General features: G+C 38.8%; 1 protein-coding gene across 1 annotated transcript in view; it reads left to right on the top strand.

The window, feature by feature from the left end:
* The window catches only part of NALCN (sodium leak channel, non-selective), a 3094418-nt gene that overhangs the window by 2016150 nt on the left and 1056923 nt on the right, over nt 1–21345 (top strand). Inside the window, exon 16 of the mRNA XM_078657626.1 lies at nt 18569–18706. Coding sequence (XP_078513752.1) covers nt 18569–18706 — 138 coding nt within the window. The remainder of the gene's footprint in view (nt 1–18568; nt 18707–21345) is intronic.

Here is a 21345-nt window from a genome sequence, read left to right as displayed (position 1 = left end):
TACTTCAGGTGACAAAAAAAAGAGGGTGCACCATGCGAACTGGTTCCAAGTAAGTACTTTTTCAGAAGCATATTGTCCTGTCAGCCGAGTGCAGCCAGTGTCCAAATCTACTAGTATCCGGTCCAACCATCCATCTACATTCCACATCCACTCGTGCGCACCTCACACTCACATTCTGCTTGAACACTGCCATTCCAACAAATTCCTCAACCACTCACCCAGTTCATCACACACACTACTACACACCTCTCTTCCTTATTCACAAACTAAGAATGAAACACAGAAAAAAACATCAGTCGAAAAGTGGATGCTGGGAACTGGAAATCCTTGAACAGAAGTACAACCACCAAGGATCAAAAAAACGGATCTGGAACAAAGTCACACATTTTAGTGGGGAGCCACCTGACACTCTTTGTGTCTATGCTGACTGACCTGCTCCCACCTGAAAGTACTGGCAAATTCGTGCACACATAGAATATGAATGCATCCCTGAATGGGGCACACCGTAGGTTCTTCAAAAAAGACCCTTGGAAATGAGTTTTGAAGTAGTAACATTTGTTTATTTTTCAAAAGGTAACGTTTCTTGATATTTCCATCATATCAAAAATGAAGCTTTTTATTTTGAATTCATGTCATCTGATAAACATTTCCTTAATGCTCCGATGCATTTCGGGCCACCAAGCCCTTTATCTAAGAGCTCTAGAAAACCAAAAGGATATAGCAATGAGCCATATGTAATGGCAAAACATGTCACAGTATCAATAAAATAACAGTAATGAGAAAACACATTATGTTGTGACCACCATATGAAACGGGTACGGTCTGTGCATTAGGTGAAACAAGTGCGTGGTGAGTAGGAACCAACGAGTGCGTAGTGGATTAAAAAAAACGGCCGGTTAAACAGGCTAGCGTAGAGCACAAACTTACAAACTTGGGTTTCCACAGTTCACGGGATGGATAAACTAAAAACGAAAAGATGAAAAAGAAGTTAACAATGGGCAGTCCCCGCTAGGTGACGCCTGACAAAAGATGACGAAAAGCGGCAGTAAACCGACTTACAGTATATCAGAGTGTTCCTTCATCGGTTCTGGGTTCTCTACGTACGGGTAGTGTATAAGAATCACGTGACGAGGGGTTTAAAAAAAAAAGAAAAAAAAAAGGACCGTGTGTCGCTCAACAGCTCACGTGGGGTCAAAAAAAAAAACTAAGGACTAAAACGTAGGGGGCGGCCATGTTGGAGGTGTGAAAGTGTGGTGTAGGACATAAAGTATACACAACCAAGGTAGCATGTAAATAATATAGACCACAGAAAAGGTTACACTGCATCAATGAACCACTAAACAGTGGCTGATAGTGACCATTAGATAAAACAGCTAAATTCATGGGTCCATGGGTAACTGTGCGGCGCCGATGTACGCTAATATATATATGAAAGAATTTGAAGACACGCACATCTACGGGAACTCCAACTGGACTGACAACATCACCATGTTTGTCAGATACATTGATGATCTGTTTTTCATTTGGAAAGACACCAAAGAACATTTACAACAATCCTTAACTACATTGAACACTTGGATGAAAGAATTCAACTCACATGGCAAATGAGTGAAGAATCTATCACATTCCTTGATGTACTAATTACCAGAAAGCTTAATGGCTTTGAAACTGATCTATACCGAAAACAAACTGATCGCAATAACACCTTGCATTTTTCAAGCTATCACCAGAGCTCTCTGAAGCGTCACTTGCCTTTTTCACAAATGCTACGAGCTAAACGCATTACATCCAATGAAAACACCACAGAGACACGCATAAAAGAAATGGGAACTAGATTTCGTGAAAGGGGCTACCCCCATACCATCATCGAACAAGCAGAAACCCGGGTTTCATTGATCTCTCGAGAGGAGACACTAAAAAGAACAACTAAACCTTGTAACAACAGGATGGTTCTTGTATCTAAATTCTCCACGCTTAGTTCAACATACAAGAAAATTATTTTAAAACACTGGCCGATCCTCAAGTCAGAACCTGATTTCAAAGAATTGTTCGGAACTCCTCCAATTTTCGCATACACGCGAAATAACAACATCAAAGAAATACTAGCTAAAGAAACAGCAGAACCAGGTGACGCAAAAGGAACTCGACCCTGCATGAATTGCAACAATTGTCGCAACGTAATCAAAGGAAACATTATCACTCACCCTATGAAGGGTCACAACATCAAGTTAAAGGTAAATGCTACGTGTGATTCATCCAATTTGATGTATTTGTTAAAATGCCCATGTGGAAAGATCTACATAGGGAAGACAGAAAGGAAGATAAAAATTCGTATAAATGAACATAAATCAAACATACGAACAAAAAATGAAAAATCGAACATCGCCGTACACTTCATGGAGCAAAAACATAACATAGCCAACTGAAATATATGGTTCTGGAAATCATCCAGAAACGTGAAGGAAAGGACAACAACAAAACTTTATTGCAGCGTGAAATATCATGGATTTACCGACTTCAGGCTATGAAGCCCTTTGGGCTTAATGACAGGACTGAATTTAGCTGTTTTATCTAATGGTCACTATAAGCCACTGTTTAGTGGTTCATTGATGCAGTGTAACCTTTTCTGTGGTCTATATTATTTACATGTTACCTTGGTTGTGTATACTTTATGTCCTACACCACACTTTCACACTCCCAACATGGCCGCCCCCTACGTTTTAGTCCTTTGTTGTTTTTTTTTTACCACACGTGAGCTGTTGAGCCACACACGGTCCTTTTTTTTTAAAAACCCCTCGTCACGTGATTCTTATATACTACCCGTACGTAGAGAACCCGGAACCGATGAAGAAACACTCTGATATACTGTAAGTCGGTGTACTGCCGCTTTTCGTCATCTTTTGTCAGGCGTCACCTAGCGGGGACTGCCCATTGTTAACTTCTTTTTCATCTTTTCGTTTTTAGTTTATCCATCCCGTGAACTGTGGAGACCCAAGTTTGTAAGTTTGTGCTCTACACTAGCCTGTTTAACCGGCCGTTTTTTTAAATCCACTACGCACTCGTTGGTTCCCACTCATCACGCACTCGTTTAACCTAACGCACAGACTGTACCCATTTCGTATGCATGTGGTCACAACATAATGTGTTTTCTCATTACTGTTATTTTATTGATACTGTGACATGTTTTGCCATTACATATGGCTCATTGCTATATCCTTTTGGTTTTCTAGAGCTCCTAGAAAAAGGGCGTGGTGGCCCGAAATGCATCGGAGCATTAAGGAAATGTTTATCAGATGACATGAATTCAGAATAAAAAGCTTCATGGAAATATCAAGAAACGTTACCTTTTGAAAAATAAACAAATGTAACTACTTCAAAACTCATTTCCAATGAGTCTTTTTTGAAGAACCTACGGTGTGCCCCATTCAGGCATGCATTCATATTCTATGTGTGCACAAATTTGCCATTACTGCATGACGTACTAGGACGGATACGTTTCCTGAGGGAGCACCCTACCCATTAAACTTTTTTGTTGATCTTTATACGCACATTTTGTGCTGTGTACCTTCCCTACCTCTTTTTTGTCAGTACTATTTACCCACCTGAAAGTACACCATTGGCCTTCTCTCCACCTTTGTCCCCACCCTCACTCTTCTCTAGACCTGCTACTTCCTGACTTCCCCAAAAGTTGTGCCAAACATTTAATGGTCTGAGACTTCCACCTGGGGCCTCACACCACATGAATCTTCCTCTCCATTATCATGATAGAGTGACACTCTCATGGTGCTCTGTACTTTTCCTCCGTGAACTCTCACCGCATTCTTGAAAACCTCAATGATAGGATCCCACCATCGAGGGGATTACACCACATGGATTGTTTCCAAATAAGCATTTATTCAGAATATTGTCCAGTCACAAGAGCACAGTCATCGTCTATTCTTCCAGCATCCTACTCCAACTGTTCTCCTTCAACCATCCACCGACATTCGATAACAGCACCCACACACCTCACCCTCACCTTCTACTTATGCACAACCATTCCAACGTACACTCAGTCACTGATACAATTTATCACATGTGCTACAACGTACTTTTTCAGCAGGAAAATCTATTAAAGCTTTAATTATGAGTTTGATGGAATTTAGTGCAGAGATACCAGGGTACCAGAGATGCTGATTCCAGTCGGCATCCCTATACCAAATTCCTGCAATCGCAAGTCTTTGTCTTCTGAATGGGAAATAGCTAAATGTTTTCTGAAATGCCAGAATAATTTTAGTCCCTTTCCCTATACTAGGGAGAACACTGTTGACAATTTCCTCCAGTTAAGAGCAGACTGAAAGTGTCAGTTGGATAGCCGGTGGTAAGCAAGGGGGCTGGGGTGAGGGTGTAGGGGAGGTTAGGAGAGGTTTTAGCTGGTCTGCGGGGAGCATTTTATGCTTCCCTAGTCTGCTGCAAGAGTCTTGCATTGATCAGGCTGTGCTGCTCTCTGCAGCTCTTGCCACTGCAGCAGTGAAGACAGATCCAGGGTCTCTGGGCTTGTAATTTTCATGTATAGAGTTTGTAAACATGATCATTCTGGCCCAGAGACACTTGTAATTGCAGGTGGCAGAATCCCACCCAAAGTTGTCACTCCAGCTGGAATTTTGCCACTGATAATGACGGCTTAACTGTTGAAGTGACTTATGTGATTGAACACTGTTAGGATAGATCTACAATATGTCATGCCTCGCTACTACTTAAAGAAGGCAAGTTGATGGCAGCAGCCTTTGGGCATCACATAGTGGTGGCACCAAAATACAATGAAATACCCAAAGGTCTGACTTTTCCATAGGGGTTAGTGGGTGCTATTTGACCCCGGAGAAAAAGGGAGGAATGCTGAAAATCATTGCACTGCTATGAATTCTAAAAATGATAGTAAAAACAGCAATTTTATCCCAGCACATGGATAGTCGGTAAAACTAGAAGGGGGTATATGTAAGAATGTTGAGCAAAGAAATATAGCATGACATAAATATAGTACACTAAGTATGATTTAAAACATTACTCAGGCGATATTGAAGCAGCACCCGCCGCAAGGTTAAAAATGCATGTTTAACATTTACATGCACAAAGCGGCAGGCACCGCGCGGTGCCTGCCGCTTTGTGCATGTAAATGCTGGGGGGTACCATAGGTACACCCATGTGCACCCCCCACCCCCGACACCCACCAAAGACCACATGCTTTTCCACGGCTGAAAAGCCGCCGTGGAAAAGCATGTGTCAAGGCACATCCTAATTTGGCTGACGGTGTCTTGCAGACACCGCCACCAAATAGCCCTCCACACCCTGCGGATCAGCGGCGGATGGACCTGCCATCCGCCGCTGGTCCCACCACAATCCCACCGCCATCCTAATCTGGCGGTGGGTGATGTTTGTGGCCGCGGCGGTGAATCCGCATCCTCCAGGGCAGCGGCGGCTTCCACCGTCCCGGAGGATGCGGATTCACCGCCATCCTAATCGGCCCCCAAGTCAGGAGCTCTCAGGCCAGGGGCCCTCCACCCATGCTCAGTGGAGGAGAGGGGACCCCTGGAGCTCAGGGACCCCCATACCGTGGACAATACAGGGGCTATTGTTACCCCACTTTGTTATGTTGCTTCCTGTGATGCTACCTGTAGAAAAATGCTTCTTTTTACATGATTACCCGCGTTTTTGTGGACTAGTGGTGCAGGTTTTTTTATAATCTGTACATTGGGACTCTGCTAAGCAGGCAGGCCCCAGTGCATGTACTCCTAATTGGCAAATTCCTTACACAATGTACCCAGGGCCTGTAATTTAAATGTCACTAGTAGACTGCAGCACGCATTATGGCCATTACTAGAGTATCAGTGCAAAATATGACCTCAGGTCTGCTACTGTAACCTTTCTGTGCAGTTTCAACTGCAAATTCTAATTGTCAAAATAACTCCTTTGTGACAGGCCTTTACCCACCTGAATATAGAATATTATATAGTCAGCCCTAAATAGACACTAATGCTCAATAAGACATGGTGAATCATATTTAAAAGTAAAAGTGAAAATGTAAAGGTTAATTTAAAACATGTCCGTATGGTGACAAAGGCCTAAAAGCTATTTTCACTGTAGCAGGGTAGCTGTTTCATAGGAAAGTATTGGCAATCAATATTACAATTATAAAGGGTTATTTCTGCTTAGGAACCAGCTTAAAAGTACATCCTTGGACTTACAGAAATATTGATTACATATCTAATTTATTGGTAAAATCAAAGTTGTGTTAAATATTTTACAAAAATGTACTTTTAAAACGTCACCTATTGCCTGCCTAAAGCCTTTTGAAGAGCATTTACATGAGCTTCCGACTGTCACCCAGAAGCTGAATAGCTTCTTGCTGAGGTGTGAACTTTCTCGCAGGGTTGAGACACAGGATGTGGGTGTGAAGAGGTGTTTTGCTCCTCTGATAAGATAGCAATCTCGTCAGTGTGCAGAAACATAATTATCTTCAATGGAGCCTATCCTGACACATGCAGATGTATCTAACACCTTTGCCTGCCCCCTCATTTGTTCTTCTAGCCAGCCATACACCAATCCCAGTGGGAGAGGAGCTGCCCCCAGAACCAGTTTTAACTGACCACAGAGGAGGTTTTGCTTATTTCTCTGGCCACACCTATAGGGTGGGTACAGGTGTTCTGAACAAGCGAAGATGGGTTCTTCCATCTTGATTTTAGTTACAGAGGGGCACTGTGGGATTGTTTGCAGTAGGCCTCAGAGAAACTACTGCAAAAGTCTGAAGAGTTACCCCTAGAAACATTTTCTTATTGGTTAGGGAGGGACCAGGAATCACTCCCACCTACAGCCTAGTGCCAGACATAAATGTAGCACCCCTGAACGTACTGTTCAGAACACTACTGGACCTGTGGAAGACAGAAGAAGGACTGCACCTGTTGTTAACACCTGCATGGAAAACCCTAAGGACTGGACCAGCTCCCTCTTGTATCCAGGACAAAGATGTGGAACCCAAAGGTATGTTGGCTGACCTTCTGTTATGCTACGAAGACATAAGCGCAGCTGACCAGTTTCCACTAAACCTGCTCTTGCCCTAGATGGTGGCTTCTGTTGGAGTGAGTCCTGAACTCCAGGTGTTGTTCCTGAAGAGCTGGAATCCTTGGCTGGTGTCAGAGTGTACTCCTCCTGCCTGACCCTAAAGTCTGGGACTTAGAACCTTTTCAAGACAATTTCCATGCAGAACTGACAAAAGACCAGGAGCAACCAGCAAAGCTGATCCACCTTGTGTGCATCACCCATGGGCCTGATTTCGCCATAGCTTCTGCTAAATTCTTCTCCGCAGCAGAAAATCTGATTCAGCAGGCTGGATGTCAACCAGCATCTGATGATGTCAAACCATCTTCAGCTACAATCTGCAACCTTGCCCCATAAAAAAAACAGCTTTCAGAAAAGTGACTAAGTCCGAAGATATAAAACTTCACCGGGCCCATCTCATAGCAGTGTCCGATTGCCGTTGATGATTTCCTGGGCATGAACTACAGACTTTTCCCACTTTGAGCTTTTTCCACCTTCATTGGCGGCTTCAGTGAGACTTCGTCCTTCATCAGTCTGTCACCGATGAGCTCTTCTTTGGATCCAGGATGCAACTTTGACCTGCTGAAGACTACAGTCTTGAAAATGTTCTAAGTGGAAGGTAACTTTCCGGCCGGGACCAACTTGGTCCTTATTTCGGACTTGTTTATTTTATTATTAATTTAAATGTAATTTATAAATTTTTAAGTTACATTTTTATGTAAAGGATACTTGTTTAAATTAGTGTGTTTTAATATAATATGTTTGTTGATTTTGTTAATTACTAAAATGTGAGAATGTGCAGTAATAATTGTGTATTTTTACATTTCCATTTTATAATATTCTAACTGAAAGTTTTTTTTTTTACTGGATTTATACAATTTGAAGGTTTTAGTGTGCAACGCCTTGCTTCAAATTAGTATAGATTGTAGTGGGAAAAGTATATGTCACTCCTTTAGTGTTCAACATCTTCCTTAACTTGGTTTAGTGTGAAGCGTAAATAGTAAATGTCACCGCTAATAGCGTCCAACACCTTCCCCAAGTTGGTTTAGATTCAAGTGGTAATAGATTACTGGTCAAATCATTTGTGGAAATCATGAGTTCTCCTGATTTGTTGACCAATTTCTCAAAATATTTTGTCATGGCTTGTGGTCCGAAGAGTAAACCCCTCCCAAGTAATATGGTTGGAACAAACTGTCTAGTAAGCATTAACACATTTTCTTATTTGGGTGGTAGTTTTTAGCTCTAATAGTTCATGGATACCAAATAAAATTGAGCGAGAACCAAACTCTTTAGGGCGATTGCTTAACTTTTTAGCTTACCTTTCTCTCCAGGTGGCCGAGCATTCACTCCCATGTAAAAAATGTATTCTAAGCAATATGTATCGGTTGCCACCTATGGGGCAGGTGTTTGGGGTATCATGGACATCTCAGCGATTCAAACTGAAAAAACAAATTTCTGCCGTAAGTTCTTATCTGTTCCTCTTCCCACTTCTCACCTCATTTGCAATAAGTAGTTAGTGCTAAGCTATATTGGTGACCCAGCTCAAATTTGCCCTCCCTTCCTATTGCTTTTGAATTGGAAAAACAAAGAGTCGTCTCTAACAAGAGACATAATAAAAGATTGTTTAGCCAGTGATAAAGGTCTTGATATTCCGTGGTTACCATTCTTGGAAACATCTTTTACTGCCAATGATGTACACCCAGCATTTACAAATGCCGAAACCTGTGCGACACTGTCTAGAAGCAAGTTCAATCTTTACTGCTACGTCACGCCCGAGAGAAAAGGCCAAGCACGGAAATATTAAAAACTTCCGTCACGGCTTACCTTTTATTGAATCATGGCAATACCCTCAGCAATTATTTGTGTGGTGGGAGAGGACGATCGGAATGCTTCTATTGTTTTGCTTTCGAGCAGACATGATAAAATACTTACTTTGCTTTCCTTCAGGTTTCCAGCACAACCTTGAATTACTTGTGTGCCCTTGTAATGAAATGTTTAAACAGCCAATGCTACATTTTACTTTTTTCTGTGGTTTTAATCAGAAATATACTAAAATATTTATAATGCCTTTTATCAAATCCAGAAATGTTATGCATTGTACTCAGTCATTGCTCTTTTTGAAACAACTGCAAGACGACAAAACATGTTTTTATGTAAGCCTCTTTTTAAGGGCTGATGTACGTTCTAGACAATCAATGTATTCTGTTTAAACTGCTGTTTTTCCTTTCAAACTCGCACGGCTGCTGTTTTTAACTTGGAAGGGTGTTTGCTCAGATTAACACACTGTATTAGTGTCTTGAAGCACATATCACTTTTAGTTGGCCTTTTTTATAGACGCTATATTTAGGCTTTATATGACTATTGCAACTCTGAATGTTTGATCAATTTTCTTATTTGTTTTTGGACGTATATGTTTTATTGTCTTATTCTGTACTTTTATGGCTGCATGGCAGCCACATACAGATGATTGCTTGATTGATTGATTGATTGATTGATTGATTGATTGATTGGAGTGGGAATAGTAAATGTCACTCCTTTAGTGACCGAACTCTTCACCAAGTTGGTTTAGATTGGATTGGGAATAGTAAATGTTACCCCTTTAGTGCCGGACACCTTTCCCAAGTTGGTTTAGATTGCAGTGGGGACATTATATATTACCACTTTAGTTTTCCACATCTTCCCCACGGTGGTTTAGGTTGGAGTAGGAAAAGATAATGTCACCTGTTTAGTGTCCAACACCTTCCACAAGTTGGTTCAGATTGGAGTGGGAAAGTAATGTCACCAGTTTAGTGTCCAACACCTTTCCCATGTTGGTTTAGATTGTAGTAGGAGTAAAACATGTTACCCATTTATTGTCCACCACCTTCCCCAAATTGGTAAAAAACTGAAATAAATCAGATATTTTATATATTTGTATAATGTACATTTTCAAATATCATTTTTCATTGATGACAATTTTAATTATTTTTATACTTTTTTAAATAGATTGTTTTAATAATATTTTAACGTATGCGTCATTAGTAAATATTAAATAATTGTATATATTATTACTATTATTTAATTTATACTTTACAATTGTTTTAAAAAAGGCTACAACCTTGTTTGACATTTTTAACATTTTTCATAATTGTTTAAATTATTTTACATTTATTGATGATTGACCCCTTTATCGCGGGCAGCGGTTTTAAAGAGTGGGCGGGGCCGTGTCGGCCAATGACATGCGCAGCACTAGCCAGGTAGTGCTCGCGACGGCCGTTGGCCGACAGAAGCAGCGAACTGATTAAATGTTATGTTTGTGCATATTTGGAACTGTTATGTATTGTGTGAGTGGGTGTTTAACATTTCATTTACAGGTTTTTGTTCACAAATAATTTCTATGGGAGTTTGAAGATTACGATTTCTTTTTTAAAGGAAATCAGTTTTCGTTTATTAGAAACGGATGGTTTGTTCTTAGATTTAATTTGTTCTGGTTTCCTGGAGTATTTCTCATTTTAAAACACCTTTTCTGGGTTTTTTATGGAGCCTACAGATTTTGAATATGCTACCAGGGATTTCGATTGGATTTTTTTATATTTTTACATTTTTGTGGGGCGTTTTGAATGTGTTTTCTTTGTATTTTTGTGGATTGCTGTTTTTGTTACATTGAGATAGAGGAAGATCTGGAGCTACAAAACAGTAAGATGTATTTATTACTTTTTTGTGGTTGGGAATGTGATCTTATATTGTTATGTGTATTTTTATTATTATGTGGAACTGTATGTTTGAATCATTGCTTGTTCAAAGTCTATGATTATTTATTTGGGGTAGTAGTTATTTGTTTGTAGTTTTATATAGTTTAGGAGTTCATATAGTGTGCTGTTGTGTTTGTTTAGTAGTAAAGCATATATGGAAGGGATATTGGTGTGTTGATGTTCACCAAGTATGGTGTTTATCTGAGGGAATGGTTTGGGACGCATTTTAAAGATCCCATCATCATCCAGGTTTGGCATTGGGTAAGGTTCAGTAAGTTGCTTGCTATAGAGGAGTTTAGAATTCGTTGTTCATTATGTAGACTGTCATGTAAAAGGAAAGGTTCCTCATTATGTGTAATTTTAAATGGTCAGGTATGTGTATGTCTTGGTAGGTTTTAGGGGCTGGTAGGGTATCACTGGTGGTGTTTTTAAATGTTTTAAAGTGGGTGTAGGTGGTAGTTGGCCTGTTATGTGTATGGGGACTTTGGCAAATATGTCTTTAAGTATTTTATGTGTGGGTCCTGGGAGCTAGTGGGTGCCCTTGTTACATCTTCTAAGATTTTTCTAACTTCTAGTTTTCACATTTGTGGAATGGTGTGCTCTTTTACATTAATTACAAAAGTAATCTTTTGTAGTTACCCTCCTGGAGCATTCATTTGAATAATAAGTAGTACATTTCCAGTTTAAAGTGTCTGCTGATGCACCTTCTTGACTGTAGGTGTAGCATATGTGATTTAATAATTGCTTTCCTTTCTGTGAAGTCATACATTTGGTGGCTTCTGACATTGTATCTGTAAGTAGTTTAATAGTATAAGTATATAGTACAATTGAAGTTTTGCAAGTTTGTCATTACTTTGTTACTTGTAATTTGGTTGCTTACATGTATTTTTCATTGAGATGTTTTGCACTGTAGCTTCTCTTTTGAGCTCATTTTAACATGGAGCTGGTGCTTATTTTTCTCTTGATGGAGAAAAAAAGTTACATTAATTGCAAATGTTATTTTTTTTTCTAGGTTTAGGGAGTTAGTTTTATTTTTTATTGATGTTTGGGAGAGATAATAATTTTTTATTTATGCATACTTTATTATATGTTTTGGTGCTTTGTTATAGTTAATATTTTCAGCCAGTTTGTTGGTTTGGAAGTTGTTTTTTTCTTTTAGGTAGTCTATGGAAAATGAGAAAAGTTACAGAGTGTGTTTTCTATTTCTTTGTTAAATTATATTTTTTAGTTCAATAACAGTTAATTTTTAGTTTAAATATATGTTTTAATGAGGTGATTATGTAGTTGTTGAGATGTATTATTTCTTTTTTAATCATTTATTTTGAGATTCTGGAAGAGTTTCCTCCTCTTGGAGCATTTGCCATTTTTGGAGCATTTAGTTGGTTTAATTAGTGTGCCTTTTATTTTGTTGGTTTAATTGTTTGATTTTATTGGATAAGTTGCTTATGGTGTTATTTTTTCATTGATTTAGTATAGTTTGAATTTTTTGTTCAGTTGAGTCCTTGTTTGGTTTGCTAACTTACATTTTGTTTATGTAGTATAATATGTAGTCTGTTTTATTTATATATGATTTTATTTATTTTTATATATTAACTTATATTTATGTTTGTGTTTAAATGTTTATAGTTCATGTTAAGGCTTTTGCTGTTTTTATTGTATTTATTTTATGTGTATGATGTTCTGGGGGTGAATGTTTAATTTTTGGTTGATGTAATATATTTTTATTTAATTATAGATGGTTTATTGCAAGTTGTGTGTTTATTTGAAGTAATTGTTTTAATGTTAAAATTGTTTTTTTGGTGTTATTTTAAAGGATGTATTAGTTATGTTGGCAATAATATTGTAGTCGATATTGTGTGGGGATTGATATTTTTTGCTTGTTATATGATTATTTATAGGTGAAGAAATGAGTGTTTCCAATATTTTTGTTATTGATGTATGTAAAGATTGCTGCTTTTAACAACGATATTTGTGTGCTTGAAATTAGTGATTTTTATAGTTAGGTATACAGAGTCAATATTTTTGTTCTCAATATTTTCTTTCTGATATTTGTTTATTTTGAGGATTATGGGATCAATATTATGTCAGTGATCTGGGGCTGTATGGTCTGCTGGTCTTTACTATTGATATACCTGATATCAAAACAAACATTACCTGACATAAGTTCAAATCCATGCAGTCTTCCATACATTGCAAAACACTGAGGGCCCTATTACGGTCTCTGACGTAAAGCCTCCATCAGAGGCCTTACGACCGAGATCGTCAGTTTCAATTCGACCGGCTGATTATAAAACAGCCGGTCAGAATTGAAATCAGCCGGTCATTCTGGCTGGCTTCCAAACCTGTCGGCCAGTCGTAGACCGGCCTGTAATCCCATAGGAAGGCGCTTCCGCCTTCGGGATTGTGATGCTCAGTTTCCAACAGGCATCCCATGCCGGATTTTCTGACATGGAAAGCCTGTCGAAAAGCAGATTTGGGGCCCCTAGCAGGGTCCCCTTTACCTTGCAGGCTCCAGTTGGCGGCAGATCCGCCACCTTGTGACTGGTACCTTGAGGTGCCTGCACGTGGTGCAGAGATTAACACAATCTCCCATTTCTGTATGGGAGCTTGTATTATGGTCAGTTTACGGCCATAACACATGCTCCCATAGGGAAATGTGGGAATGCGACTGCACCATGTGCAGTCACATCGTAATTAGGTGGTCAGGACTGCTGACCAGAGGTCGGTTGATCCCGTTTCTGCAACGGTGTTGGTCGGAGGAAACTCCGACTAACATCGCAATGAGCCCCTTATATAGTGTATCTTTACAGTTTCAATAACGACCTCAGCTTGCAAGCATGGCCACTTTTATAGCTAGCTGATTCATTAATGGGGGCTACTTTTATTTTGGTGTCCCGTTCTTTGTAAGTTCTAGACAAACTGGGATTTGTTAATATAATAATTGGAATGTTGGTAAATCACTGCTTAGGGAGCAGGGTTTTCTACACCTCAGTCATCGGGTATTATCATTACTTAATCTCTGCCACTGGTCATGTGGATCTTTGATCGTCGACAAAGAGACATAAGAAGCGATCATCTACATAACAATTAATCATTAAAGATTTTTAGTACAGTCAATAAAGAGAATTGGTGTGAGTTTAAAAGTTTTATCTTCAATTTCTCATGTATCTCAGTTTTATTATGTAGAATTAGTCTTTTAGGCATCTGCATTAGAAATTAACAGTACAATAACTGGTATTTTAATATGCGTTCAAATAATACATTAGTCAGAACGATAGTAGTTATTGTTATAATGCAGCAAGCGTGTTCCATAAAGGAAATTCCTTAATCTAAATTAAATTGGTACAGTTACGAGAAAAAAGTGTCAGTTCATATACCCAATAAAGAGTTCTGATGAGAGAATCAATGCACAGGCATAAAGCCTTTGCATGTCAGACTGGAAAAAATTCACAGTCATAAATCAGCAGACATAAGGAAATAAGCTAAATAACCTCTCTTGTAAAGAAGTCTAAGAAACTGAAAGTTTAGTCTCCGGTCTGAATTGGGAAGTGAGTCAGGCAGGGCCGGGCCGGACTGGGAACAGAAACCAACCCTGGCAAACTGCTCAGCCAGCTCCCGTGGAAAAGGGGGGCAGGGTTCGACTGAGCTGTTTGCTAGGGCTGGTTTCTGCCAATATTGTTACAGGTGGCTGATATTAACAGCCCCTGGTAACTAAAGAGGTCCACCAGGGGCCCAAAACCGGCCCCCACCCTGGCAGCCCCCCACGGAAATGCGTGGTGCCTGATACAGCCAGTCCGGACCTGGTGTCCGGAATCCTGCTAGCTGCTCTAGGAACAAACACTAATATAGACACACAATATTCTATGTTGCCACAATATTTTCTGTCTTCCTCTGAGTCCTCCAACGGAATATCAGCAAACTCTTGGATATAAGCACACTCCCCATGATTGTATATTGATACAATGAACGTACGGTCATTAGTCCTTGAAAAGTTGAATTGTTGGTATTTTTGTAGTCCCAAGTGTGTTTCTCATGAATGTTGCCTCCTCTCCTCCCAGTGAGAAGTCACTATCAGTTATCTAATACAAAACAAACATATATTTACTATCTAACGGAAGACTTCCGGAAAAATACAATATATGTAATAGAAAGAAGAACATCATGCACAAACAACCATTCAATATAAAAAACACAAGCCTTTCAGTGTAATGCATTATTCTTTAGTTAACATGTCATCAACAGTTAGGCTAACTTAAAACAGCACTTTTGTTTCTTTGCAGGCAAATGACATTTAAGTATGATTACATACTAGCCAAGTCAAGTCAAGGATAACTTTATTAAGTTAGAATTAACCATTAAAGTATAACATTCATAAAACACACATAAAAATTAGATACATAAAAAAGTGCAATAAGGTCATATAGCTCACATGTATCAAGAATTCCAAACAGGTTTAAAAAAACAAGTTTCTAAAAGGAGATGCCAGAATTTGATTACATTTCATATTGTTTCCTTATTGATAGTGCCCTTCTGATAAAATGTAATACAGCTATGCGGGTTACTTCAGTAGACAAGGATAATAACAATTGTAAACCCTCCTGAAAATTACATGGTCTGATATTTTTTAAGAGTGGTGTAAGGAACTGAACTCTTGGGAACTTGTAGTGTGCAAAAAAGGGTAAAGTGCAGGGTACTTTGTTGGGACAGGTTGTTACAGGGGCACGATGTAAGGTTATTGCACCATCCTACAAACGTTGAGTGTAGCATATGTTTAACTTAAACTTAAGCTTTGCACATTAGAAATAAAAACATTTCCTTCACAAATAAAATTTGTGTCCACGCTGTTCAGCTTTTCTGTTCTTCTTGACATTTACATCTTTCTTTTGACTTAACCTGTTAAACATGACAATTTTACTTCTTAACAACTAGTGAAAAATGCATGATTGTGATTTGAAGGAAGGAAAAGCACAATTACGTAGTGATCTCAAGTGTGTATGTCTACATATGTGTATGTATGAATTGTGGTTTTATTAGGAAGAAGGACTTGTTTGGTTTTGATGCAGTATTTATGTTGGTTCTAGACAACTTGTGTTGTCCTTCTGAAACTGGATTGAGGAAATCCTGTGGGTCTATTAGACAAATAGTTCCCATATGGATGTGTTCATCTTCATTCTTACTAAGCCTGTTTATAAACCAGACAGCCTAATATGTCTTCACAACAGTCAAGGAGCTAGAAGAAATAACAGATTAAAATAATATAATCTGTTTATTGTTTTCACTGTTTACTATTTAGCTTACATTTGGGACTTTGGTTCTTGGCATTTTCTACAAATGGTGGAGTGATCCTCATCCTGCACTCATCACAGAAACCGTGATGCTCTTCACCTCACCATATAATAACTGCTTGTTCTGATTCACATAATGCACCGTTTCTCTTCTTAGGGTTGTTTGGTGATCTGAGATTTACGTAAGCCTCTTCTCCACATGCCCTTTAACCTCCATCTGGCTAGCTGTACCCCACCAAACACACCCACCTTCCCAAATCCTTTGTAATCTTTAAATTAATTAGGCGCGCAGAGATGAAGGAAGGAAAAGCACAATTACGTAGTGATCTCAAGTGTGTATGTCTACATATGTGTATGTATGAATTGTGGTTTTATTAGGAAGAAGGACTTGTTTGGTTTTGATGCAGTATTCATGTTGGTTCTAGACAACCTGTGTTGTCCTTCTGAAACTGGATTGAGGAAATCCTGTGGGTCTATTAGACAAATAGTTCCCATATGGATGTGTTCATCTTCATTCTTACTAAGCCTGTTTATAAACCAGACAGCCTAATATGTCTTCACAACAGTCAAGGAGCTAGAAGAAATAACAGATTAAAATAATATAATCTGTTTATTGTTTTCACTGTTTACTATTTAGCTTACATTTGGGACTTTGGTTCTTGGCATTTTCTACAAATGGTGGAGTGATCCTCATCCTGCACTCATCACAGAAACCGTGACGCTCTTCACCTCACCATATAATAACTGCTTGTTCTGATTCACATAATGCACCGTTTCTCTTCTTAGGGTTGTTTGGTGATCTGAGATTTACGTAAGCCTCTTCTCCACATGCCCTTTAACCTCCATCTGGCTAGCTGTACCCCACCAAACACACCCACCTTCCCAAATCCTTTGTAATCTTTAAATTAATTAGGCGCGCAGAGATCGAGGAAGGACAACATTTTACTTTAGTGGTTCTAGAATGGAGAACTATCCAGCTACAGGGGAAAGGTAATAAGACTAGGCTGGGAATTTAAAGCAACATGGTAAGATACAGTCAAAGAGCACTAAATAGGACTCAGGATTTGTTGTTGCCTGCATATTTAAGACATATAATGAAGAAATCACACCAGGATACAATATTTTATCTAATATGTTACAAGAATACATGAACAAATTCTTTACAATATATATGGATGTCACAGGTAAGAGATACATTGTGATTCACAAAGCCATTAACCCCGAAAGTGCAATACATTTTGTTTTTCACATATATAAAAGAAAATATGTTTCTGAACTACTTAACTATTTTAAAGATATTTATAGTTTAGTACAAAAGAGATATAAGGCACCCTTTTAGCTTGCAAATATGGCAATATCACTGTGTCTCTTCACTTGGCCCTGGTGCATGTTGCCACTGAAATCGCTTTAAATTAGTTTGAAAGAAATGTCTAACTCAGAGGAAGTGATTTTGAGATGGCAAGAAATGTAAGAGAATGATGTTAAATGTGCAGTAAGTTGATTTTCGTGCATTTAGTATACAGTTTCTACTTGGAGAAAAGTGGTATTCTCTATTTAAAATATACATTCATACCAATTCGCTACAAGAGAACCAACTAAAAGCTGGTGATAACTTCACACCTTTAAGGCCATCATTATGAGTTGACCCTCAATTGTGGGTGTAATATCGGACTTGCAAATTATTATTATTTGTTGTTTATTTATTTTTTACCACAAATCAACTTTCTTAACTATTTATTAATTGATCTGATAATTGGGAATCTGTAGCACCTTATTTGACCCTCTATTGTTCTCATTGCACAAACTATAGATACTGAACTGCAGTTTATTCCTATACCCCTTTTTGTCAGGGTTGTAACTTGTATCTTCATATTTTAATTGTTAGTTCTTACTAATGTCTATTGTATTAAGAAGGACAATATTACCCTAATATGTATACTTTGATGATCTATAATTTCTAAATTATATCGAATAAAGTTTATTGAATTGAAATAGAAAATTGAGTTGACCCTCAATTGTGGGTGTAATATCGGACTTGCAAATTATCTTACCATATGCCTTATGCAATGGGGAATAGCAGAGGGAAATTGGTTACATAGTCCCAATTCTAATATGTTTTTCCAGACGTTACGGTTATTTTACAGCCACATATCCACCTGCTTTTAGCAAACGAATAGGAGTCTACAAACACCACAGAAAACAACTCGGATTGAGGGCCTACATTCGGGAAAACATACATAAACGTCTTTTTGCCATATTATCCTCCATTTAAATTTAACTTTTCTGTGATAATACAATTCTGGTTGCAGTATTGCAATTACAAAGCGATAGTAATGCCACAAACATTCTGACGTACTCTGAGTGACCTCCAAAATCTTTTCTAATATGCTAATAATTAATGTATTACTTTTACATTTTATACATGGAAGCTTTATAATTTGCAAATTGTAGTTTAAAGGTTTGTGTTTTGACTCCCCGCAGGCATTTATGTCAATGTTCCAGATACTCACGCAGGAGGGATGGGTGGATGTCATGGATCAAACTCTCAATGCTGTTGGACACATGTGGGCACCCGTAGTTGCAATCTACTTCATTTTATATCATCTCTTTGCCACACTGGTAAGTTTCATTCAAGGTTTTAGCTAATATTCCTAGATGATTACAACCATGAATTGCTTGCTTCTTCTAAGTTGTAACTTGGTCCATGTTGTGATTTAAGCACTTGTGAACCATGTCGAAACGAGAGCACTAGCAGACGAAGACTTACATAACCTTTCTCGGGGAGTGTGAAAAATGTGTAATTGTGTCTATGCACTAGGGTGGGCTTTGTCAAAGACATTCCACTTTTTTGTGAATGATACTTCCTGTTTCATATATCAGGTTTATCCTGTTTTGGATATTTGTGTCAAGCTTGAAGCAAGGGAAAGCCTACGGATAAAATTTCAGTGGTAACAAAACATTTGACAATTCATGGAGAGAAGGCCAGGAATTGTATAAGCTTTTTATGTATGGCGCCTGTTTCTAAGTTAAAAAACATATCATCGAGGGAAAGAGAAAAAACAGCGGATTCAGCATCTGGCACCATCTATGGGTATCTGCCTCATTATTAATTAGAGGGCACACTTGCTTAAAATCCACACTAAAGTTTGCAGCACGAGTGTGCAGCCCTTCAAAAAAGAGTGGCCTGGAGAATATTTTGATTTCTACCCCTCTTTCTGATGACCCTGAGAAATGCTGAAAAGCTCAAAGGAAGGTAGTGTTTGAAATGTTAGAGTAGTGGACTTTTGTGGTTAAATTAATCTGAGGATAGAAGTTAAATAACTTTACAACGTGTACTAAAATGTCATCTGCCCAGATATCTCTATGGATTTCATCTTTCTTTATTTTTAACGTGTATCCCCTAAAGTTGTGTATCACTACTTTATACAAGGGCTAAAGCATACACTTCTTGATTTTGGACCTCCCTGCCCAATGACCGCAGTATTGGCTGTACACATGCTCATGTTATTCAGTTATTGAGAACTATGAAGTGATATGTTAAATCTTGAAAAAATAAGACATAACTGTAAAAAAGGAGAATACAGCAAGGTAAGTTACAGAAACAGGACAGTGAGTGGGGAAATAAAGCAAAAAAGTAGTGGTACTGCTTTTCAACAAGAGAAATGGCTTTAATTCAACAATCACTTCACCTATAAAGTGATAAAGTTGTGAAAAATGCCCCCTTCCTTGTTTTCAAACAAATGTGCACAATATTATTCAAGTTGCTGTTTAGACTTCCTTTGTGAAGCTCCAAAAACGTAAAAGTCTCTGAGTCTGGCACGCGGTCTTTTTAATTTAATTGATGAATCTGTTACTGTTGTATTATTCATATGGCGATGATTCCGTTTGTGTTTCACCTTGGTTTGAATATTTTAAAAAATGTAGGTATTCTTTTATGATAACTTTCCCGTCCCCTATAATGTCGTAGCCTAAACTTGGTGGTGAGTGGCGGTGTTTGTTCCATCCCGACTAGAGCACAAATGTATGTATTATGATCACATAAAAACTTCGGCCCTATTTAAAAAGCTTTTCTTTAAATCTAAGTTTGTCTTACTCCAGTCTCTAAAAAGCTCTTTCCTTTCCTACCACTTGCCCTGGTCTCAAAGTGCTATTGGACAGTCGAGTAAACAGCTGCTCATTTGTTGTGTGTTGTTGGAAGAATGTCGATTAAGGTGTAACATAGGAGTAGTGTTTGGATATCATGTGTGAGGCGTGTAGGTGTGTACCACATTTGTACCAGCATCATGTAGCAGCATCTCGCTCATGCATGCTATACAAAAAAAAGCGTGAGGGATAGTATTCAGACTGAGCGTGTGTACTGAATGCATGGGTACATGCATTGGGCCAATGCATGGAGGTACTAATGCTGAACAGTAAGTGTTTGTTGAATGTACACTTAGTAAGCATGCCTGCAATAGTACTTTATATGGAGGACCTTGGGTTCAATTTTCGGAAGCCCAGGTCTGGCTTGTGAAAACATAAGGCGTAGAGGTATCCCCCCAGACAGATTAGTGTATTGCTGCATTCCTGTGAACTGGGTGGGACACAAACTGGAGGGAGAAGGAAGAGACTCCCTTTATATTTCAAAAGACTGCTTAATCAGAGATCTCAAGGAAGAACCTGGACACATCTCAGGAAGAGAGTTGTGGCTGATAAGGGAATCGTAAAGAGTAGGGCTGGGGGGTTGGGACTAACCATTTGATGCACATATTACAGTGACTGAAATCCAGATGTGAAATGTGGTCACTCCCAAGAGTGGTTTTGTGGGACAATCAGCTTCAGAGTCATGCCTTCTGTGACAAATCTTTCATAAGGAAAGAAGAAATACTGAAATGTCCACTTCAAAATAAGCAGAACTCCAACATAACACTTCAAAGACTCAGAATCTATTTATTTATTTATTTATTATTACACTTATTAAGCGCGCAGCTACCCGGAGGTTTCCCGGCGCTAGAGCAAACTGATCAGTGATAGGCGCGAGGGACATTAGTTGTTGAAAAGCCAGGTCTTTATTCCCTTACGGAATTTCAGAAAGCACGATTCCGTGCGCAAAGACTGAGGAAGAGAATTCCATAGGGATGGGGCCAACAGAGCAAACGAGCGGCCACCCATTTTGGCTCTGTTGATGCGCGGAATTTTAAATTTGTTATGCGACAAGGACCTAAGTGTGCGGGGGGGAACATATTGCTGAACTAGAGCAGCAAGGTAGCGCGGGGCTC

This window comes from Lissotriton helveticus, chromosome 8, assembly GCF_964261635.1.
Source record: "Lissotriton helveticus chromosome 8, aLisHel1.1, whole genome shotgun sequence".
In the NCBI taxonomy this organism is placed as follows: Eukaryota; Metazoa; Chordata; class Amphibia; order Caudata; family Salamandridae; genus Lissotriton; species Lissotriton helveticus.
Note: the sequence above shows the minus strand (reverse complement) of the source record. Positions and strands in the feature narration are given on the sequence as shown.